General features: G+C 44.3%; 1 protein-coding gene across 2 annotated transcripts in view; it reads left to right on the plus strand.

The window, feature by feature from the left end:
- Positions 1 to 498: 498 nt before the first annotated feature.
- C1H1orf226 (chromosome 1 C1orf226 homolog) overlaps positions 499 to 24,454 on the plus strand; it is a 312,030-nt gene continuing 288,074 nt past the window's right edge. For both annotated transcript variants that reach the window (XM_007171683.2, XM_007171682.3), the window contains exon 1: positions 499 to 1,045. In XM_007171683.2, coding sequence (XP_007171745.2) covers positions 941 to 1,045 — 105 coding nt within the window. In that variant the 5' untranslated portion in view covers positions 499 to 940. The remainder of the gene's footprint in view (positions 1,046 to 24,454) is intronic.

Below are 24,454 nucleotides of genomic sequence, written 5' to 3' on the forward strand. Positions count from 1 at the left end.
GGAACGAACACAAAGCACTTGCGATACTCTCCCATTTGGGTGCAGTCTTGATTCTCCAGAGAAAAGGGTACTCTCAGTGCAGATCTGAATATATATATGGGCCAGGACTTGGGCCTTCTGGTAAAACATAAAAACAAAACAATAAACACCGCCCCTCCCCCTCCCAAAACAAAAAACAAAAACAGAAAATCCAAGGCGCCGCTGCTGCTATCAGTAGCTTCGCTCAGACTCTGACTGCAAAAAACAAAAACAGGACCGAGCCCGGGTTCCTGAGACCCCGGCTGCCTAGGGCCAGGGCGAAGTTCCCGGGGTCGGGCCGCTGGACGCGGGCAGGGCCGGGCGCGGCGCTCTCGGGGACTTTCACCTGCTCGGCGGGCAGCGCGGGGGCGGCCCCGGCGGCGGGCGGGGCCTGGACGCCCCGCGGGAGGAGCCGGCCCGGGCCCACCCCGCAGGAGGAGCCGCTCGCCGGCGGCTGATCCGGCGTCTCCGTGACAGGCACCCCGCTCCGCTGCCGCCGCCGCCGCCTTTTCTTCCTCGTCCCGGGCTGTCCGCGCCACTGCTCCCGGGCCAGTGCCGCGCCCAGTCCCGCCGCGGGCCGCGCGCCCATTGCTCCCCTCCCCCAGCCCGCTCGTCGCGCCGCCCGCTCCCGCCGCCGCCCCCGCCGCCCTCGCCGCCCTCGCCGCCCTCCTCGCCGGTAGGAATTGCGCGGCCACAGCGCCGCTCGCGTCGCCCGCAACCGCGCCGCCCGCTGCAGCCCGGCCCTCGGCGTCGCTCCGAGTCCCGGCTTCCACGGCCGCCGCGCGGCCAGGGCGCCCCTCCGCTTGCGCCCCCTCCGCGCGCCGTCGCCCCCAGCTCTCGCCTCCCCTTCCCTGGGTCTCGCCAGCCCCTTCCTGCCACCGCCGCCGCCGCCTCTGGAGGAGCCGGTCCACCGCGGGTCACCATGCCCAGCAAAACCAAGTACAACCTTGTGGACGATGGGCACGACCTGCGGATCCCCTTGCACAACGAGGACGCCTTCCAGCACGGCATCTGCTTCGAGGCCAAGGTGAGGGGGCCCCAGGGAGGGGACTGCCCCGGAGGGGCATGTGTGAGTGGACGGGATGCGCAGCCATCCCGGACGCAGAGCTGGTGGGTTAGGCTGATTTGGGGGCCTTTCTGTTAGGGAGGGTGACTCCCCTTCTCTGTATAGAATTCCGCGGGCTCCTGCCCAGAACTGCTAAAGAGCAACTGCAAAGTTTGAGCGGTATTGCTTCACCCCCCTCCTCCCACCTGCAGACTCCCCCATCCTTACCCATCCAGGACTGATTGAGTTACTTCCCGGATCCCTCCTTCCGAGAAGGAGAAGCCAGTGGGTGAGCGCAGCTTGGACGTGGTTCTTCAGAATCGGTTTAGGGAAGCTTTGGTGTTATTTACCTGTTGGGATCCCTTGGGAGAGGTGCTTTCAGGAAGGTCGTTTAAAGGGGGAATACCTGCTTCCTGATTGAAGAAAATAATACAGGGGTGGTTTTTGTTTCTAGATTCCAGGTAACCCCGGCCAGGTGTCAGAGTCACTTCCTAAACGCCTTATTTGCCACGACTCCTTTGCAAGTGCCAGTCATTGAAGGGGGGGAGGTGTGGTGAAAGCTGCCCGGTTACTAGTTTTGTGGCTTAATGTTAAGTTTCAGCAGCTAGTAGGGGACCGCTGCTGAAGAATTTATCGGGGGTGACTGGAATTTTCAGCTCCAAGCCCCAGGTCCGTCCTTGGGAGAGGGGGCGGGGCGGAAGCCTCTGTACTGCACCATGAGGTGTGAATAAGGCTGGCCCCCCGTGATGCGCTTCCCAGAGTGAGGAGTTCTGGTTTCTGAGATTACAGCTGGGGTTCCTGCTGCCCATCACAGGGGAATAGTGTTTCTGCCCTTCCTTCTTGCAGCTTGACGCCCTCCCCCCAAGACTCAGAGATGCGCAGCACCTACTGTGTGCCTGTCACTGGTTAAGTGACAGAAAATACTACCCCTCCAAGTAGGTTGTGTCTTCTGGTTTTGAAAAGGTAGTACTTTCGATGTGGAGACAGTCTTCATTCCCTTTTTCTCCTTAATGGCTTTGTAGATGGCAGGGTGTTAGCATCTCAGGCAAGGGTTACTCCATCAGGTGGCTATTTCCTTCAATTTTTGAGACATCTTTTTGAGTGTCTGATATGAGTCCAATGTGGTCAGTTACTTTCGATTATTCTTCCTTCTCATGGAGACGTGTGAGTTGTTAAATCTCACCTTTTTTTTTCTCCCTGAATAACCTTCCCCCAGCCATATTTGCTAGAGCTAGGAGGGCACCCCCTGTTTCCCCAGACATCAAACCCTGCAGTGGAATGCAGAGCTGAATTACTGGGTATGGCTGGGACCAGAGTGGGGCTGTAGCCAAGATCTTATCTTGCTTCTCTCAGAATAGAGCTGGTTGGTCTAATATAGGATGTTTGGGTTAATTTTTGTCCGGGCCTGTTGCTTTGGTGAGCAGGGTTTTAAATTTTAAAGTATGAGTTTTCATCACGTCATGATTTAATTTTCTCGGACATGCATAAACTGGGAAATTGGCTTTTGTCTTGTTTGGTTCACCAGGGCTCTGTTTTGCAAAAATGAACAGAAGAAGAAAGATCAGAATTAAAGTGTTTTTTAACCTTTTAATTCTTTTCTCACAGTCTCTGCATTTGGTCCTCGCTAGGACTCATAACCTAGCATGCATAAGAATCACCAGGTGAGGTTGTTAAAGAGTCAGATTCTTGCCACCTCCAATTCTAATCTGACACCTCTGGGGAGAGCCCAGGACTGTGCACCTCTAAGGAGCATTCCAGGTGATTTAATGCAGGTGATTGGGACCAGACTTTGAGAAACACTGGCTTCAGGCTTGCCTCCAGCTTGCTGGATCTTACCCTCTCTTTCCCAACATGCAGTTTCTTTTCTAAGCAAACGTCTGGGGGTTGTGTGGTGTAGTTCCTATAGTAACTTGCCTGGATTCACACGCAGTGGTGCTCAATAAGAGGAAGGGGAACCACAGTTGGTCCCAGCTGTGTTCCCAATGCAGACGTGGGACATGGTGAACCATGGGTTCTGCTTTGAGAATGGCGAGGTAGGGAAGAAAGGACAGGGCTGACCTTGAGAACTGGGTCCTAACTCCCAGCTCTTGGTAATCGATGCTGGACACCGGTACATTCAAATCATGTCAGCCAAGACCTGAGTAGAGGTGGAAGCAGAAGCTTTTCTGTCTCATGAGCACCTGGCAAGCACCTCATCTGGCTGGTTTTCACATCCCTCCCCAGCAGTGTCCGTGGAACTGCACGATCACTGGGTTTTCAGGGTTAAATCCACACCACACTCATTCCTTGTTTTGGAAAAGCACAGGCTGTAAAATGTAAATGTATTAGTGCTGCCTTGTCAGATACTCTTGGAAAATGAGCCCAGGTCTTTCACTCCCAAGGGCTGGCAGTTGTTCACAATCAACACTGGATGGAATGACTTTTTGGATGGATGCCGCTCATTTTCAGGGTGCCGCGGAGATTGAAAAGGTTATGGCTAGGGTTGAAGGGCATCTGGGTGTCAGAGGTTCTGTGCACTTAAAAACACACCGTGCATTTAACTATCAAGTAGGATCCTAGAGGTTTTTCACCTGCAGTACTTCATGTAATTCTCACTGCTTCCCCGGAGGTGGATCTCCTTATACCTTATAAATGAGGGTATGTTGCCTGCTTTAGTGCACATAGCTGCGTATGGCAGAGACAGGATTTAAACCTGGGAGCTTTGACTTCAGACTCTCAAATGCAATGCTTATTCAGTTAATATTTTTTATGGAATGTTCACTCTATGCTGGGCGGTTGGTCTGAGTCACGGTTCACTGGTGGGGCATCCTTAGGTTGTTGGCCTCTCTGACTCTGATGTAGAAAATTATTCACACTTTTAGTGCTAGGCTCTTTCAAGATATAATCTTGGTCTGGGAGCTGCTCTTAAGGGTAGTGCCCTCCGTGTCAGAAAGGACACCTGGCTCACTGACCGTTGCTGGTGGGTGGGCGGTAAAATCCTTCTCGGCTTGAAAGCTTGTGTGGCTTCTTTGTATTTGTCTCTCCCTCTTCCTCTCCCAGTATGCCTTCCTGGTGGCCAGTGCCATCAACTGGCTGTCTCTGCTTGCTGGGTGACAAGAAGACTTCTCATGACAGTGGTGCAAAGAATAAGAGTATTAATAACATAGTTATGCCTGACGTTTGTAGGTGATTTTTGATCTGCATGCGACTTTCACACACACACACAATTTTCCTCATGTGGAAATTGGGACACTAGTGTTATCTCTGTTTTTCAGATGAAAGGATTGGGGATCAGAGAGATTAACTTGTCCAGAGTCACAGAACTGATAAGATGAAAGAATAATGATTATAGCTGATATTTAGTGAGCACTTACTATGGACCATGTATTGTTCTAGGTGCTGCCTCATTTAAGCCTCACACTCCAGTCCTTTTGATTCCTCGTCCATGGTTCTTTAACTTCATCCTGAAGTAGTAGCTCCCTCTGTATTCCTAGCTCTCGTTGCGTAGCCCGTTCACTGATCTGGGCGTGTGTGGCACAGCCTGTCAGAACTGGAAAGCACCTTAGCTCACCTTGTATAGCCTCCATATTTTACAGATGAGGAAGTTGAGGTCCAGAGGGGAAGTTGTCGACCCAGGGTCACATAGCTAGGTGAGAACAGAACCAGGACTCATCCCTAGTTTCCTGGCTTCAAGTTGGTTTCAGTTATCTGTTGCTGCTTAACAGCCTGCCCCAAAACTCAGGGGCGTAAAACAATGTCTGTTTAATCTGCTCATGATTCGTGGGTCAGGAGTTCAGGCAGGGCTTGGCTGGGCTGTTCTTCTGTTGCATGTGGTGTGGACTGGATCACTCACTTGGCTTCATTCTGCTGTGGCTGGGCTGGAAGGTCCTAGAAGGCTTCACTCTCATGGCTGTGCTTTGGTAGTCCTCCGTGTGTGGGTTCTCTGCATTGGGTAGCTTGGATTTCCTTATAGCATGGTGGCCCTTTGATCTGGCAGCTGGCTTTCAGGAGGGAGTGTTCCAAGCAGGGAAGGTGGAAGCTCTTAAGGTCTGGCCTCCAAAGTTACACAGAGTCACTTCTGCTGCATTCTGTTGGTCAAATCGGGCCATAGGCTGGCTCAGATTCAAGGGGAGGAGAAGTATTCTTCACTTCTTGGTGGGGAGTGTCAAGGTCACAGTGCAAGAGTGCACGTGGGATGAGAGATATTGCCAAAGCCATCCTTGGATCATGGTCAACCATAAAATTTTGTGTTCTTTCCCCTCTGCATGTAGCTTCTCCAGTGATGTCGAGTGTTCTTTGAGTACCTTGTCTCGTGCTTCTGTGTATAACACCCTCCCCCAACATCAGATACATATATACATAGCCAGCAACATCAAATTATTTATCAAGTGGAAGAAATTTCCAATTGTAGAAGGTCTGAAAGCAGTAAATACATTGTCTTATTGCTGAGTGACTTGGGGGATTTGGGAGTCCTTGGTCAAATCTGAACTGAATTCTCTGGCCATTATTCCCTCCTTGCTAAATGGCTTCACTGGCTGATGGTTTCCATGATGTAGATTTTAGAAATTCCAGCAACCCCACACAGCAGGCTACCTGTGGATGCCTCTTGAACACGCTATCCTGAGGGCTCCCAGATTAGGACATTACATATGTTGGTTCACCATAAATGGGGTACTCTAACTCAAACCTAACCTGTGGTGTGTGGTAAAAAGCTCTCAGAACCAACTCTGCTATATTCTGGGTGGGCACTATCCCCTCCCCCGCCCACCCCTCAAAGGGTCCTGTCTTCCAGGATTGTGGACAAGTAGGGATTCAGATAGAGGCCCTGGTGTATTCGCCGATGTCATCATTGAAGTGCAGCTTATTTCACCTTATTAGGTATTTGTCCAGATGCTTTAATATCCATTGTTATCTTCTGCCTGGACCAGATGAATCTTTGGGGGACGATGGGTCTCAAAGATACAGCACTGCTCAGAAATAATACCTGTTTTTATTCACCCTTATTTTGCTCTCAGGTGCCCCAGGGTGTTCCTCTGGAGCTGGTGTTTTGGGATTTGATGGGCAAATGTATTTCTACCTTATCTGTACACTTCATGATTTTGCCATGTCTCCTTTGCCCAAAATGTCCTAGTCCATTTAGTGGTCAGAATCTCACACTCAACTTGTCATGCTGACCTTTGCCAATCATCCGTGTCCAAGACCCTAATCAGACTCATTGTTTATTATCGCTTACTCGTAATGCTGCTACTTCCGGAACTCAAACCTTCAGAATGCTTCCTTTGACCATCATTATCTGCTTCCTCTCACCTCATTGCCTTGAGGCTGCCCTTAGCTCCTCAGTGACCTCCTGCTGCCCTTATCCTGCTCCCCCAGCAGCCTGGAGCCATGCCCACCACCCTTTCCGTCTTTCCCACTTTCCTGCCCTACACTGCAGACTTGGTCTCTGCTACTTTCCTCCTTCCTTCCTGTTTTTGGAAAAAGAACTTCCTTCTTTCCTCCACTCCCTTTTCCCTAATAGCTTTATTGAGCTATAATTCACATACCATGCAATTCACTAATTTAAAATATACCATTAAGTAGTTTTTAATATATTCATAGTGTTGTGCAGTCATCACCACAGTCAATTTTAGAACATTTTCATCACCTCAAAAAGAAACCCTGTACCCTTTAACTATCATCCTCCCCGCCCCCATCCACCCCAGCCCTAAGCAACTACTAATCTACTTTCTGTCTCTAGATTTGGCTATTCTGGACATCTCATATAAATGGAACCATGGTGTATGTGGGTTTTTGTGATTGGCTTCTTTCACTTTGCATGATGTTTTCAGGGTTCATCCATATTGTAGCATGTATCAGGACTCCATTCCTTTTTGTGGCTGAATAATATTCCTTTGTATGGGTATACCACATTTTGTTTGTCCATTTATCAGTTGATGGACATTAAGGTTGTTTGTTTTTTAGCTATTATGAATAATGCTGCTATAAACATTTTGTGCACAAATTTTTGTGTGATATATGCTTAAATTTCTCATGGGTAGGTAGGTAAGAGTGAAATTGCTGGATCAAATGGTAACTATGTTTAACCACTGTGGGACTGCCAGATTGTTTTCCCATGTGGCAGCACCATTTTACTTTTCCACCAGCAGTGTGTTAGGATTCTGATTTCTCCACATCCTCACCGACACTTCTTATAATCTGGCTTTTTGATTCTAGCCAGCCTAGTGGGTATGAAGTGGTATCTCATTGTGGTTTTGATTTGCATTTCCCTGATGAATAATGATATAGAACATCTTTTCATGTGTTTATTGGCCATTTTCACATCTTTGGAGAAATGTCTATTCAGATCTTTTGCCCATTTTTAAATTGGATTGTCTTTTTTTTAAAAAAAATACTGAATTGTAAGAGCTCTTTACATATTCTGTATTCAAATCCATTAAGTAGCTTTGCAAGTGTTTTCACCTATTCTGTGGGTGGTCTTTTCACTTTCCTGGTATCGGCTTTTGAAACACAAAAGTTTTAAATTATGAAGTCCGATTAGTTTTTTTCTTTTTCCCTCTTTCTTTTTAAGATTCATCTGCCCTCCCTCTGCTGCTAGCCCGCCTCTCCTGAGTCTTTGTTCATTGCCCCATCACTCCCTACCCCACCTTTGCATTGTTCCATCTTTCCCCCTACTGGCTCACTCCTCTGCCCAGGAGTGTGCTGTGACCTTCTCTATGTGAAAACTCTCTTCTCTCCACCGTTCTCTTCATTACATGTTGTCTTCTTCCTTTTACAGCTAAGCCTCATGAAAGAGTGGTCTACTCTCCGCAATTTCTCAATATTCATTCAGTCCGTGGCCGTGTCCTTCCCACCTCTGTCCTGGCTGCCATGTAGAAATTGTTCTACTGTCACCCTTCTCTGTCCTCATTCTTTTTGAGTTTTCTCTCTGAACAGCCTATCCTTGTCTTTCTTGGGATGCCTCACTCAGCTCTCTGCAGGCTCTCGATTGGCCGTGCATAGCCCCCCATCTGTACCTTCTCTTCTTTGCTGCACATTGACCTCTAAGGTAAGTGCTCTGTTTCATCCTTCCCCCTCCCCCCTCGTTATGCATGTTGGCTCCTAGATCTCTAACTCTAGTCCAGACTCCAGATCTTTATTTCTAGCTTCCTGCTGGCCATCTCTGCCCCAGTGAACATGTTGCTAACCCCGTCGCTCAACAAGGTTGAATTCAAATCTCTCTGATGACTTCATACTTCTTTAAATGACCCCACCATCTTCTCAGACACCAAGCTTGGCACTTTGGAGCAGTGGACTCATTGGCTGTTGATTGAGTACCTATTGTGGCCAGGCTTTTCCCAGACACCCACCCCATCCCCCCACTTCAAATGAGTTGTGTCCTTGAATTTCCACAGTTATATCCATCCATGCATCCTGCCTGTTCCTTCTTGTCTCACCTCTGGCTGGTTCAGATGCTCATCACCTTTTACCATCCTGTTTCAGTTACCTTGTGGAGGCCTCCACTTTACCCTACGAACTTTTGCTCTGTTAATTATCCTGAAATATAATTATGATATCCTTCTATTCAAAGACACTAAAAGTTTATAAGCCTACTATATTAGATCCAAAAATTCTTAGCCTGATATTCAGGGCTCTCTGGTTTTGAACAGTTCCCTTTAATCACCCTATGCTTCAACCCAACTGGGGTACCTACCATTCCCTCAACCGCCCCCCTGTGATTCCCCATCCATCTCTTAGGCCCAGTCCTCTGTCACTCAGTGAAGTGGATGTTACCAGTCCCTCCTCTCTCTGGAAGGGACTGACCAGACCCTGCTATGGATTATAGCTGCTTGCCCTTGTCTGATTTTCATCCCCCCACTGTCATCATTAGGGTCCCTGTCACTCTGCCCCCTTGTGTCTTCTGCAGTGCTGACTGCAGTGCTTTGCATATAGAAAATGTATTTTGAATCAATGAATATAATTTCTAAGATGCTCCCTACAAGGACTGCCAGGACCCTCCTGTATCACTCAAGAGTAGGAGATGCCTCAGCTGGCTCTAGTCTCCTCCCAGCTTTTCCTCTTGCTTTAGGCCTGTACCTCTCAGTCCCTAGTGAGACTAGACTAGTCCCTGATCCCAGGACGTATCCCCATCACCCCTACCTCACAGAGTGCCACTGCCTTCCAAAGGAAGTGGCAGGTAAGCATTTTTCCTGAATTAAATGGAATTCCAGTGATGGATATGCAATGGAATTAGAATCTTTGAGTGTAGAACACATGGCCAATTTTAGGAGTAGATAATTGTCATTTATTAGTAAAAAAAATATTTTCAACCTGTTGTGTTCTTATTAATGAATTAATACACTTTACCCCCAATTCTTTATTTCCTTTAATTTTCTATTTTATAGTTTTTATGACATGAATTTGGTTGACAGCATAGCACAAATGGGTTCAGGAGCCGAATTGTGTTTGGGTTCAAATCTTGGCTCTATCCCTCACTTGCTGTGTGAACTTGTGCGAGTTACTTAACATCTCTCCTTTAGTATTCTCATCTGTAAAAAGAGGATACAGGTATCACATACCTCATAGGGTTAGTGAGAGGAGCAAATGAGTTATGCACGCAAACTCCTAGCATAGTGCCTGCCACCCAGTGGGTCGTTACTTTTATTATTGTTGTTGTTTAGTCCTGCAGATTGCAATTTAAGTTTCATCTGTGCATAGTTTTAATCTAGGAATTGTCATACACTCTTTTTAAAAAAATTTTATGTATTTATTTTTTGGCTGCATTGGGTCTTCGTTGCTGTGCGTGGGCTTTCTCTAGTTGCGGTGAGCGGGGGCTACTCTTTGTTGCGGTGCGCGGGCTTCTCATTGCGGTGGCTTCTCTTGTGGAGCATGGCTCTAGGTGTGCTTCAGTAGTTGCAGCATGCGGGCTCAGTAGTTGTGGCACGCGGACACTAGAGTGTGCAGACTTCAGTAGTTGTGGCATGTGGGCTCAGTAGTTGTGGCTTGTGGGCTCTGGAGTGCAGGCTCAGTAGTTGTGGCGTACGGGCTTAATTGCTCCGCGGCATGTGGGATCTTCCTGGACCAGGGATCGAACCCGTGTCCCCTGTATTGACAGGTGGATTCTTAACCACCAGGGAAGTCCCCACACTGTTTTTTTAATAAGTCAGAGACCTAGTAGTGTATTATCTTCATTTTACGTGCCTGCTTAAAGCATCTAGCTGCCATATTGTTCTTGATTCCCAAAGTTGCAAATCAGACAGCGTGACTACTTTGTGGACTTAAAATAGCTGTCAGCCTCCTTGGGAAGGAATAAGGAGGGGTTAACTAGCTTCTGGTGCATGCCCCCATCACATTTGTTCCAGTCTTTTAATCCTTGTTCGGATTAAAAATCACAGAATCTTGTTAAGTACTGTACGTTGTCTGTATTCACTACCTTTCTCTGAATTTCTTGGATAAATACGTCTTTAAGCAGAGGTAATCTAAGCAGAAGGAATCTTGCATCATGGGATTAATTAATACCTTGTGATGCTTACAATTCCCTTTTCAATTTTTATATTCAGCATCATATTTCCTTTCAAACACTGGAGCAGCTAGCTTTAAAAGTTACTTAAAATGGCACTTCCAGCAAGTTCCTGTGCCCAGAGTGTTGGAACACTTTAGAACCCCTGGTCTCCTACCCACCGCGTGTAACCCAGTTGGTTTCCTGCAACACTTCAACGAGACTTGTGTGTCTTGACACTTTTATGACTCCATCCATGAGAACTGAGGACAGTGGTTACTACCCCCATTTATTCTTGAAGCTGCAGTGCTTTCCAGGAGAACTGTTGAAATGATCAGCCTTGAGAGGTGAATGAGACCTGGGACTCCCTACCAAGGGGTAGCCAAGAAGAGGGCACTTGCCCAATGCACCCTGTATTCAGAACGCTCTGAACTCCATTAGCCTGTGCGTGAGCATGTTAGAAACGCTGTTTGCATGCTTGCAGAATCATCACGTGTCCCCTATTCTGTGCTGCTCCTCCCTGCTGGTTCTGTTTGTGCATTTCTTATCTCTTGATCTAGGCTATAAGCTCCTCAAGGATGAAGGGGACTCCCCACATACCTGCCTTGTGCTGTTCACATCATAGAAAGCTAACATAATAATCACTATCATTTACAAAGCACTTACTATGTTCTAGGCACTGTGCCAAGCTCTTTCTAGGAAATGATTAATCTTCCCCAACAGCCCTATGCGTTAAGGTACTCTCATCATTTGAGTTTTACTGATGGGGAAGCCGAGGCATAGAGAGGCAGAGTAACTTGCTCACAGTCTACATTTAGTCATGGATAGATCCCTGAGTCAAACCCCGGCAGTCTGGCACTATTAACTTCTGTGCTGAATATGCTTCAAAATACCAAGAACTAATGTTTATCTGGTACTCACCACTTTCAACGCATGGTTCTCAGAATTTTACATATGCAAACTAATTTAATCTTTATAGTGGCCCCCTGAGGGTAGGTGTTTTTGCTTCCAATGAGGAAACTGAGACCATCTTTCTAGGTTGGATTGAATGGGCAAATGGACTATTAAAGGTGGTGGTCTCAGCTCCTCCCATTGAGGTTAAGCCTGTGACCAAGGGACTGACCAGCTGCTGTGTGCCAGTGGGCAACAGGCCACCTTTGGTGGGCCTCTCTGGTGGGTCATGTTGATGGTCTCCAGATGTGAAAATGAGGCATCAATGAGTAAGTGGAAAAGCCGAGACGGGCAGGAGAGGGGCTTTGGGAGGCCCTTCCTTCCTGGGGAGAGTTATTCTCTGCTGGGCTCCTGCCCGTGCACTTCCTATCTAATGGTGGCTATCCACCCACCCTTACCACACCTCTTCCTCGTGTCAACGTCCATGCTCTCTTCCTTGCACTTCTCAGCTCCGTTTCTGAGGACCGGTTCTCTCCACTCCACTTGGAGCCTCCAGGGTCCCTCTAGGAAAGTATAAATGCCAAAAAACTTCCAGCCCAGGAGATGTTGCCTTTTGGTTGGAAATCTTAGCCCACAGGGCACAATGGAAAAGCTTCTTGGTTGTGTCCTTTTTTTCTATCTTGATTATAAACTCTTCCCTTTTTGTTTTGGTCTCTTTGGATGGGAAGAGGCACTCGTGTGGAAGCGTTTTATTTTTCTGCCAAGAAGATGATTAATGTCTCCCATGGGCCAAGTGACAGCTAACGTATTATTTCGCTCCCATGCTATTTCCCATAAATGGATTTAACCTGTACTGTAACTACATTTTCAAACTGGTCCTCAATATGTGTGGATTCTTTTCTCTTAAAGTTGGCAGCCCAGGTTAAACACACTATATCCTGGCCACCCATATCCAAAGTATGATTGAAACTTTTTTTTAAGTATGATTGAAACTTCACCTCTTGCTTCAAGGTCACTTAAATGCTGCTCTTTCCTCCTTCAGGTCAGGAATTTTGCAGCATCCTCAAGTGAGAGGAATCACCTGCAAATTCCTTTGATTAGTTAAGGCATCTGTTCTCAAACTTTGGTGTCTATTAGAATCATGTGGAAACTGATGAAAATATAGAGGCCCGGGCTTGAAGCAGCATAGGGCTTGGATCTCTGTGCCTTGATCATGTTTTCCAGGTGATTCTGATAGATACCTTTGTTTGAGAACCATGAGTTGGAGCACTGGCTCTCAAACTTGGCTGCTTTTTGGAATCTCGGGGGAGTTAAAAAAAAATTGCTGCTGGCTGCGAACGCTCAGCAATTTTAATTCAGTTAATATGGGTGTAGCCTGGGTGTTGCAATGATATCTTTTATTTCTTTGCTGAGACTTTGTTTTTTCATTTGTTTCAAGCATATTCATAATTGCTTGTTGAAGCATTTTTATGAAGGCCACTTTAAAGTCCTTGTCAGATAATTCTAACGCTCTGTCATCTTGGTACTGGCATCTTTTTTTTTTTTTTAACATCTTTACTGGAGTATAATTGCTTTACAATGTTGTGGTAGTTTCTGCTGTATAACAAAGTGAATCAACTATATGTATACATATACCCCATATCCCCTCCGGCTTGCATCTCCCTCCCACCCTTCTTATCCCACCCCTCTAGGTGGTCACAAAGCACTGAGCTGATCTCCCTGTGCTATGCAGCTGCTTCCCACTAGCTATCTGTTTTACATATGGTAGTGTGTATATGTCCATGCCACTCTCTCACTTCGTCCCAGCTTACCCTTCCCCCTCCCTGTGTCCTCAAGTCCATTCTCTACGTCTGTGTCTTTATTCCTGTCCTGTCCCTAGGTTCATCAGAACCATTTTTTTTTTTTTTTTTAGATTCCATATATATGTGTTAGCATATGGTATTTGTTTTTCTCTTTCTGACTTACTTCACTCTGTATGACAGACTCTAGATCCATCCACCTCACTACAAACAACTCAATTTCGTTTCTTTCTATGGCTGAGTAATATTCCATTGTATATATGTGCCACATCTTCTTTATCCATTCATCTGTCGATGGACACTTAGGTTGCTTCCATGTCCTGGCTATTGTAAACAGAGCTGAACATTGTGGTACATGACTCTTTGAATTATGGTTTTCTCATGGTATATGCCCAGTAGTGGGATTGCTGGGTCATATGGTAGTTCTATTTTTAGTTTTTTAAGGAACCTCCATACTGTTCTCCATAGTGGCTGTATCAATTTACATTCCCACCAACAGTGCAAGAGGGTTCCCTTTTCTCCACACCCTCTCCAGCATTTATTGTTTGTAGAATTTTTGATGATGGCCATTCTGACTGGTGTGAGGTGATACCTCATTGTAGTTTTGATTTGCATTTCTCTAAAGATTAGTGATGTTGAGCATCCTTTCATGTGTTTGTTGGCAATCTGTATATCTTCTTTGGAGAAATGTCTGTTTAGGTCTTCTGCCCATTTTTGGATTGGGTTGTTTGTTTTTTTGATATTGAGCTACATGAGCTGCTTGTATATTTTGGAAATTAATCCTTTGTCAGTTGCTTTGTTTGCAAATATTCTCTCCCATTCTGAGGGTTGCCTTTTTGTCTTGTTTATGGTTTCCTTTGCTGTGCAAACATTTTTAAGTTTCATTATGTTCCATTTGTTTATTTTTGTTTTTATTTCCATTTCTCTAGGAGGTGGGTCAAAAAGGATCTTGCTGTGATTTATGTCATAGAGTGTTCTGCCTATGTTTTCCTCTAAGAGTTTGATAGTGTCTGGCCTTACATTTAGGTCTTTAATCCATTTTGAGTTTATTTTTGTGTATGGTGTTAGGGAGTGTTTTAATTTCATTCTTTTACCTGTAGCTGTCCAGTTTTCCCAGCATCGCTTAATGAAGAGGCTGTCTTTTCTCCATTGTATATTCTTTCCTCCTTTATCAAAGATAAGGTGACCATATGTGCGTGGGTTTGTCTCTAGGCTTTCTATCCTGTTCCATTGATCTATATTTCTGTTTTTGTGCTGGTACTGGCATCTTTTGATTGTCTTTTCTCATTCATGTTGAGATTTTCTTGGTTCCTGGAATGATAAATGATTTTTGATTGAAACCTGGATGGTTTGGGTATTATGTTATGACATTCTGGATCTTAATTAGATCTGTTTTGGCAAGATTTCTCTTCTCTGCCAATGCGCTGGTGGGGGGAGGGGAGCGCTGCCTCCTTACCATTAGGTGGGGGTGGAAGGCTAGATCATTTATTGGCTTCAGCTGATACCACTCTGGGTGTGGGGCAGGAGTGCCTCATTACTGTTGCTCACGTGATCTCCCCTGATGCTCTGCCTCCTGACCCTGGGTGGTGGTAAAAGTTCTGACTCAGCACTGGGACTCTTCTGAAACCCCAGCAAGGAGAGCAGGAGGTCTTGTTATCACCTGTAGGTGGACTTCCTGGCGTCCCAGCTTCCCGTTCAGGCTTCTCTGATACTGACAGGAAGAAGGTAAGGGTGGAGCATCTCCTTACAGTGTGGTGAGGGCAGAAGTCTAGTTTCTGACACTGCTGGTGGGATGAGCATGAGGGTAATAGGATTTTTCTGTGGTGTTTGGCTGGAGTAAAGCTGTTATTGTCTGAAAGTTTTCTGTCATGTGAAGCTGCCCGTTTCCTGGTCCTTTGGCTAGAGAAAGCGGGCTTCTCTTGGGATTTTTTTTTTTTTTTTTTTTGGTCTGTGTTCATCGGCATTTCTGGGTCCCTGGCTTCTCCAGCAACAGGTCTGGGAGATGTGAGGCAAAAAGAACCCAGGGAACTCAACTGTTGCGTTCCTTGGGTGCTGAGATCCCTGCCTGGTCTGCCTTCTGTCCATCTTTTGAAGTTGTCTTGTACTAGTTTTATATATAATGCCTGGAGTTTTGGTGGTTGTTAGCAGGAGGAATAGGGCTAAGTATGTCTACTCCATCTTTCTGGAAACGGGAGTTCTGCACGTTGGGAGGTTAAAAAGCTCCCCCAGGTGATTCTAATCAAATCAAATCAAGGAGCACAATTGGAGAATCTCAGCGTTAGAGTGCTGCAGCAGCCCAAGGTAGTTTTGGTGGAAAGACCAAAAGGGCCTGGGGTCTTTCCCAAGTGGAGGTCCTTATGAATCATTGTGTACTCCGTCGTGAATTCTTATCACTTATCTTCACTTTCCTTCCGTAGATTTATTGAGATTTTTTCGCCGTGTAGATTTTTCTGAATCTGACTCGTGTTCCCTGAATATACATTTCCAAATGCAGGCGTAGGACTAAAACCAATCATATAGGAAGTATTTATTGTGCTTGTACTGTGTTTAGGGCACAGCACTTGGTGTTGAAGGTCAGAGATACATGAGACAAGGTGGTGACTTGAAGGAAATCAGCCCAGCTGGGGAGATATGGAAAGACAGGCACAGTGATAGTATTATGTATTGAGCACATACTATGTGCTGGGCATTCTGCCAGGTTGTTTCATACACTTTTTCATTTAATCCTTCCAACTATGCTGCATGATGTCATTCTCTCCCTTTTATCGTTGTAGTTTCAAAGGCTCAGTATTAAGTGACTTTTTCAAGGTCTTTCCATATCCAATTCTGGGACAAAATTGGACCAAGGCTTTGCTGGAATGAGACCTTGCTTTTTTCACACAGAGATGTTCTACTGCGCTTTCTTCATGAGCATGTTCACGGGGGTACTGCTGTGACGGGGTAGAGCTCATCCATTTATATTCTTCCCCGAAACCTAGGACAGTTTTTGGAGGCAGCTGTTGTTAGTGGCTTAGTCTGTGACTTTGGAAGGGGTCTTACAGGGGCATGAGATGATGAGTCTTGAGGTTTAAAAATATCACTGAAGCAGTTTTGTGGAGAGTGGGTTGGAGGGGGCAATAATAGGCCCAGAGAGACTGTTCAGGAAGCTCATCCCGTATTTCAGGTTAGAGATGGCAGTGGCTGGAACGAGGGACCATGTTCTACTCTGGAGGTTGCCAAGAGGTATAAGGGCATCTTTTGGTTTGGAATGACCACATGCATAAGTAAAGAAGTGAATGGGCAGCTTTTAGGTAAGTGAAAAGGAGAGGAAGGGTGGCTCTGTGGTATGAATGGGGGAGAGGATGGTTTATATGTGGAGGTTTATTACCTTCTTTTTGAGGGGGGAGGAGATAATAAGAAAACCATAGATAATGAAGAAATGATAGAGGCAGGAAGACCCATACATACCCCAGGAGGCTTTAAATACCAGGCTTGAGAGACGTGACTTCATCTTGTAAATGGTGGGGAACAAAAATGTGTGCCTCTAGGGGATGATATATAAATGTGTGTGTATATATAAAATATATATGTACACACACATATATATAAATATATATACATATATATGCACATATATACGTATGTGTATGTATGTAGATGTGTGCACACACACACAGAGTCATGTATTAGGAAGAGGAAATGGATAAGAGTTGTAAAGACAGGAAAGAGCGCTTTTCCACGTGTGAGGACCTGGACGACAATGGCAGGCATGGAAATGAAGGGGTAGGTGTAAGAGAAATTGCAAAGAAAGGTTTGGTACAGCAACACGTATTGTGTTCTTAGGGCCGGGCTGTATTTGGGAAGGAGAGTCAGAAGCAGAAAAGATACAGAATTAAATAGTCTTCACTTCAAAGGAACTTACTCTAAATGAGTCATTACAATTCACATGACAAACCTTTAAATGCTGTCCACTGGGAGGACACTCTAATATCTGAACTGCAAGAGCTTGAAAGGTGGTTGAACTTGTCTCATTTCTGTATTTGGTCTTCAGCTGTTCTTCGTGGGTTGGGCCCTTAGCTACACTATGTCCTAATATCCTGTATGGAATTCTCTTTTTAGAGTAGTCCTGATATCTTATACTATCTCAGAGTTTAGGAAACATATTAGGCTGCTGAGATGTGGCAGTTTAAGGTCTATTTAGCCAAAATGATGAGAATGAGAGTGTGTCTGTATGAGCTCCTCTGAGAAATGAGAAAAGGGTTGAGTGGGATGCTAATAAAGGCTGTAAAAACACAGTCCCTGGTTAGTTGACAATCTCAGCAAGTTAGGATTAGGAAGTTTCTTTCTCCCTCCCAGCCTCTTGTTGGAAGTGGAAGTTGCTGAAATATAGAAACTTCAGGCAGGGATTCTGTAAGTCACTGGTGACAAATCCATGATGGGTTTCTGAGGCTAATTAAATTGTTTGGGATATTAGATAGCAAATCCCTTTGTGTCCCTAGGCTTTCTGTTAATCCTTACTGCCTATATTGCAATTATTTCTGTCTTCTACAATCTCCCTCCACTCCCAACTCCCCTCCAGGTGGTACTCCCTGGCCTGTGGATGCTGAAACAAGCACCATGTCTGATTCATTTTTGAATTTCCGGGGTTTAGCACAGCGCCTGACACATTCTAGGTGCACCATTGATCTTGAATGAACAAATGAATGAATGAAGTTGGTGTCATTGAGTGTACACCAGTGAGTTTGCTCCTCACCACATTTACCTGGGTGCCTTTGCCAGGAGTGGGATCCCAAACATGGCTCTTACCCAGCATAGTAATTCTGCTTTTCCTGCCCAGCCCAATTGTTACCCCAGTCATGTTGGTTGTATTTTTCAGAATATTTTTTTTGTGGCAAGAATGCAGTGTTTGGTGACTGTGCCCTCCCAGCCATTCCCTTGGCAAAACGGTAAAGATTTTTATGGTATGGGTCTCACTTTTCTTCTCCAGAAGGTGATCTAGCCTGTGGCCTGAAGCTGGCTTTGTTGTTGTAGATCTGGGATGAATACATCAACTCCATTCTCATCTTACGAAGCTTAGCTCATCAGATACTAGTTTCTCCTCACCTCCCAACTCTATGTGCATTCTTCTTCCTTAAATGACTGTAGCACCAGTTGGTTTATAATCTGTCACTTGTGTACTTGTCTTAGCGTAGGCTCCATAAAAGGTGGTTAAACTTTTGTATTTTCTGCAGTACTGTCAGGGGGCCTGGCACATAGTAGCTGTTCAGTGAGCCTATGTGGGGTGCGTGGACTTCGGCAAGGGTTTGGTTTGTCAGAGAGTGAGGCCGACATCCTTTGGGTCTTGTGGATATCAAGCGCCTGATGACAGTGCTGCCTTTTAGTGGTTCTTTATTTCCTCTTTCCAGCCGTAGCTTGAAGTTGTTTTTCATTAAAAAGTATGTCTAAAGCACACACTTGAGGCTGCTGACTCACCTCTTCTAAGGGAGAAGCCTTGACGCCTTGGCTATGTCATGTGGGAGGGATGCAGTCCCTCCTCTCACCTCCCCATTCCAACGTACTCTTTTCTCATAACAGTCTATTTATTCAGCAGGCAGGCCAGGATCTATGAGACCAGAATGAGGCATGGAAGAGTTCTGCTCTGGTTGCAATGCCAGTCCTACCCTTTGTTGGATCAAACAAGCTTTGAACAAGTCACTTTCATCTCTGTACTCCGGTCCCCTGGTTTGTAAAATAAGAGCTACTTAGAACCTAAATATTAGACGGTCTCTGAGATCCCTTCTAAACTGTACACTCCGTGATTTTCTGTTTTATTCTTCCCATATCTTCTGCAATCCCACCCCAATGACTTAATGCCTACATACTGGTTGACAGATCAATTAGAGCAAACAGCCGGAGCCCAGCAAAACTGCACGTGGGGCTCAACATGCTCCCGGCTGTGGAAGTGCCCTCTCTCTCTTTGAGGCGTGGGAGGCGGGAACTTGTGCTCTTTCTTCCCCCTAGCTGTTCATCAGTACGTTGCTCAAGTGTAACTACACGTAAGCAGAATTTATTCATTACTCGTCTTCTGTCCTCAAATATTTATACCTATTGCTGCTCTGCGAAAAAAAACCTTTCAAGTCTTAGTCACCAATTTTTCCCCATTGCAGCCAGAAGAGAAGAATTTTGAAAAACTGCAGAACCCTATGGGGTCACATTCTGCAGAAAGGCAAAGGAGAAAAAAGACTGAGCTGCAATCTTGGATTTTGTAGAAATTCAAGCAGGAAGAGGCCTCTGTGTGCTTCACATGGGCCAGTCTTAGCCTTGAAGAGCAGCCCGCTTTTCAAGGGTGAACCCTCAGCCTTGCTGCCTCAGAAACCTAATTTTGTATTTCAGCAGCGCTTTGCAACCCAGCCGCACCTCGGGATCACCTGGAGAACTTAGATACAGATGCCCACTACCCTTAGGGATTCTTATTTCATCTATCTGGGCTGGGGTCCCACCATCACTGTAACTTTAAAAGCTCCCAGGTGATTGCAGCACGCAGCCAGGAGAACTGCTGATGTATTCACAGAACGGGGACATTTATGAGCAGACCTGGGTTATGCCGATCGACAAGCCTGATTTATTAGGCCAGGATGCCTTTTGATGGATTTACGATGAGATGCGTAATTGAATGAGTGACTGGATATTCTTGTGGTTGCAGAACCAGCACTTATCTCCCTGCAGGTAAGAGGATGGGGGTTGGAGGGGCATAGGTCTCCATCAGAGGGTCCGTTGGGGATGTTTAATGTCAGCAGGCCAAGAGGGTTTGAGGTGTCCTCCCACATGATGACGATGGTTTCCCTGGTGAAGCTGGAACATTCAAAGTCTGTAGGTCAAAGCTCTCCCCACCTACAAAATATTTGGCTGGATACTGCCAGCAGTTGCCTTTCCGTGTTGTGCTGTCGTGCGTGACTGTGTCCAGGGCCGATCAGTGCCTCCCTCCCCTCCCTGTGATACCTTCTTTCTTTACCTTTGTGAATACAGAGTCTGATAACTGACACCTCTTTTGGGCTTGGGAGATTCATCCTCTCTGTGTCCCCCTGTTCTCTCTTGCCCTCCTTCTCCTCCACTCCTCATATATTTTCTGCCTCAGTCTCGAATTAGCATTTCTCCAGGAAGACCTGGTATCTTTTCATGCAAAATCTTTTCTCAAGACCACCATATGGGCACTCGGGATGCTGATTTCTTTGTTTTTTATGGAGTTGGCCATTGTTTCTAGATCTTTTTCAGTGGACACAGTTGGGGAACTATAAAGAGAGAGCATGAGAATGAATGTAATAGATATGAACATAATATCAATACTTGAGAGTTCATACTGAGATTTCCAATTAGAATTCAAGACTACAAGGTTTTTTCCTTGTCTCTCCTATATTTCACCTGTCTTTCTTTCACACTGTGAATTCTGATTTTCAAGTACATAGGGAATGACAGAATTGAATACCCCATAATTACTCATTTGCTTTATCCCACAGTATACAATCAGCAGTCTTGGAATAACAATACTAATGCCAGCATCAATTATGTTACTGAAAATATCCAAAAACTTTTTTTGCATATGCCATCCTTATCCTCCATCATTTAAAAAAAAATGTTTATACTAGATCATTGTGGTGGACTGAGTAATGGCCCTTCAAAAAGTGTCCAGCTCCTAATCTCTAATACCTGTGAGGTTACTTTATATTGCAAAGGCATTGCATATGGGATTAAGGGTCTTAAAATGGGGAGATTACTGGATTATCTGGGTGGGCCCTAAATGCCATCACAAAGAAGGAAGCAGAGAGAGATTATACACAGAAGAGGAAATGGCAGTGTGATCCTGGAGGCAGAGATTGGAGTAATGCAGCCACAAGCCAAGGAAGGCTGGCAACCACCAGAAGCTGGAAGAGCAAGCAACAGATTCTCACCTAGAACCTCCGGAGGGAAGGCAGCCTGCTGGTACCTTGATTTTGGTCAAGTGAAAGTGATTTTGGACTTCTGGCCTCCAGAACTGTGAGAGAATAAATTTCTGTTACTTTAAGCCAAATTTGTGATAATTTGTAATAGCAGGCATAGGAAACTAATATAATCATATAGCCATTACACATGGTGTATCTTTTTTTAAGCCTCTCTTAGTATTAGTTCCTTAATAACTACGTATTTAATACTTACTACCAGTGCTTACTTCCACGTGTCTAGTCATTTTGGTCCTCTGACGTTAATTCTCTAGTATCCTTAGGAAAGACTCATGGGAACAATATTTCCTGATTTTTTTTTTTTTAATGTTGGTAAAATTTTGTCAAAACTGCTGCATACAAAATTCTTGATTCACGTATTCTTTATCTTAAATATTACTCCATTTTCTTCTTCCATAAATCTTGTAAGTCTGATAATCTTAATTTTCTCTCCCTTATAATTCATGTACTTTTTCTCCTTAGATGCCCAAATGATCTTTAAAGTCCTGTAATTTTACTAGAGTATAGCTTGATACATCAGTTGTTCTGAGTCAGTATTCTCAGGTACATAATCTCTTTAAATATAAGGTTTCAAATATTTTTGGGGAACATTTTCGTGAATAAGTTTTTAAAGAATCTGTTCCCTTGCTTTGGTTTTGTTTTTCAAGAACCCCTCTTAACCATATGTTGGCTCTTCTTTGCCCATCTTCAGTATCTGTCACTTTCAGATCCCTTTTATCTCTTTGTATGTTTCTTTTTTTAAAAAACTAAAAACAGTTTTATTGAGCTATAAATCACATACCATAAAATCCACCTGTGTGATGTATACAACTCAGTGGTCTTTAATGTATTCAGGGTTGTACAACTATCACTGTAATCAAATCAATTTTAGAACTTTATTACTTCAAAAATCTCCCATTCATTAGCTGTCACATGGTTACTCTTCATTTCCTCCAAACCAGCCTCCTCCTCCATCACAGTCTCAGCACAATGCAATCACTAATCTACTTCCTACCTCTATAAACTTGCCTACTCTGGACCTTTTGTATAAATAGAATCTTACAATACGTGGTCTTTTGTGACTGACTTCTTTCACTTAATGTAATGTTTTCAAGATTCATCCAGTTGTAGTATGTATCAGTACTTAATTCATTTTCATTGCTGAATAATATTCCTTTGTATAGATACACTACATTTTATTTATCTTTTCATCATTTAGTGGATATTTGGGGTGTTTTCCTTTTGTGGTTATTATGAATAATGCTGCTCTGAAACTTTTGTGTACAAATTTTTGTGTAGATAGATGTGTTTTATTTCTCTTAGGTATATTCCTAGAAGTGGAATTGCTAGATCTAATGGAAACTTAATGTTTAACCTTATGAGGACATGCCAGACTATTCCAATAGCTGCACTATTTTACATTCCCATTAACAATGCATCAGAGTTCCAGTTTCTCCATATTCTTAACATTTCTTGTTATGACTTTTTGATTATAGCCACCCTAAAGTGTGTGAAGTGGTCTCTCATTGTGATTTTGATATGTATTTCCTTAATGACATTCAGTGTCTTTTCATGTGCTTATTATCCATTTGTATATCTTCTTTTGAGAAATGTCTATTAAGATCCTTTGTCCATTTTTAAAATTGAGTTGTCTTTTTGTTATTGAGCTATACATGTTCTTTATTTATGCTGGATAAAGTCCCTTATTGGATATGATTTGTAAATATTTCCTTTTGTTCTTTGGGTTGCTTTTTCACTTTCTTGAGGGTGTCTTTGACGTACAAACCTGCTTTTGATGAAGTACAACTTTTTATTGCTGGGTTGTTTTTTTTTTTTTTTTTTGGCAATAAAGTTTTGAGAGACAGAAATATGGAGAAACATACTGGGCCTTAAGTATGTTAAAAGTTTTCTGAAGTGTTTTTGGATATAAGTGTCCAGATTACACTAAATATCTGGGACTAAAGTGGGAGTCAAACAAGTCAACTCCTATATTTCTTCATTTTAAAACTTTCCCAACTTTTCAGGTATTTTAAGGTTATTCTTTCTTATATTCCTTCTAGTTTGGTTTTCATTTCTAAAATGATTTTCTTTTTTAAATTTCGGATTCTTTCTTGAATTCAGTCACTTCATTTTCTGAATTTTCATAATTCAAATTTATGATGTTCTTTCATGTCTTGCATAATTTAAAATATTTTAAAGCTTATTTTGAAATGTTATATTTTTATCTTTATTTGAATATGTCATTTTGGCATGCTTTTATTGTTACACATCTCCAGGGATAACATTTTCCTGCTTAATCCCTTTTTCTTATAGAAATGTCTATGCAATTGACCTTGGTACTTCTCTGTTAATTATTCTTTGAACTTGTTCTCCTCAATTTCTAGAAGGATGATAAGTTCAGTAGCGTTTCTAACTTCACAATTCCTCTTCCGTTGTTTTCATGTAGATTAGGAAACTCTGGTGGCCCTGTTTCCTCTCCCACTTTTATCCGAACCTTCCCTTTTGTCTCTGTTGCCTATCCTCCTCAATTTTGACTCTACTTCCAGTGGTTTCTCCTCGGTGTGGGATCTTGCCTGGAGAGTCAGTTTTGAGAGCGCATAGGGGCTGGGGTGCTCCAGCCCTTCAGACCTCACTGTGGGCCCCCTGAGCCCCTTGTTTCAGCTGCAGTTCTCCAGTTTTCCCACTGTGCTCTTCAAGAACACCTGTTGGCCCTTTTGGGGTTCTCCTCGTTCAGGTTCTTCATGTGTCCGATTGCTTCCCTTTGTTTTCTCCCACATGGACACCAGTATCATGGTAGCTCTTAGTGATTTGTGCCCAACTGCATGTATTTTGCGGCTTGTGGGATACCTTGTCACCAAATTTTGTTGGATGTTGTCCATGAGTTTTAAATTTTGCTATTTAATTGCTCTATTTTTGTAAGGAATGCAGAAGATCCAATAATTATACTGCCACCGTTGCTGCCATTTAACTGGAATTGGGATATCAACTTTTTATTTTCACTGCAATCGGGCAAATTGCTGACTGAGATTTTAAAAGTTTTTTCCCCCCGTGGAGCAGCAAAAGGTGTAAACATTTGAGGACAGAAGACGAGTAATGAATAAATTCTGCTTATGTGTAGTTACACTTGAGCAACGTATTAATGAACAGCTAGGGGGAAGAAAGAGCACAAGTTCCCGCCTCCCACGCCTCAAAGAGAGAGAGAGGGCACTTCCACAGCCGGGAGCATGTTGAGCCCCACGTGCAGTCTTGCTGGGTTCCGGCTGTTTGCTCTAATTGATCTGTCAACCAGTATGTGGGCATTAAGTCATTGGGGTGG

The sequence above is a fragment of the Balaenoptera acutorostrata genome, chromosome 1 (assembly GCF_949987535.1).
Source record: "Balaenoptera acutorostrata chromosome 1, mBalAcu1.1, whole genome shotgun sequence".
In the NCBI taxonomy this organism is placed as follows: domain Eukaryota; kingdom Metazoa; phylum Chordata; class Mammalia; order Artiodactyla; family Balaenopteridae; genus Balaenoptera; species Balaenoptera acutorostrata.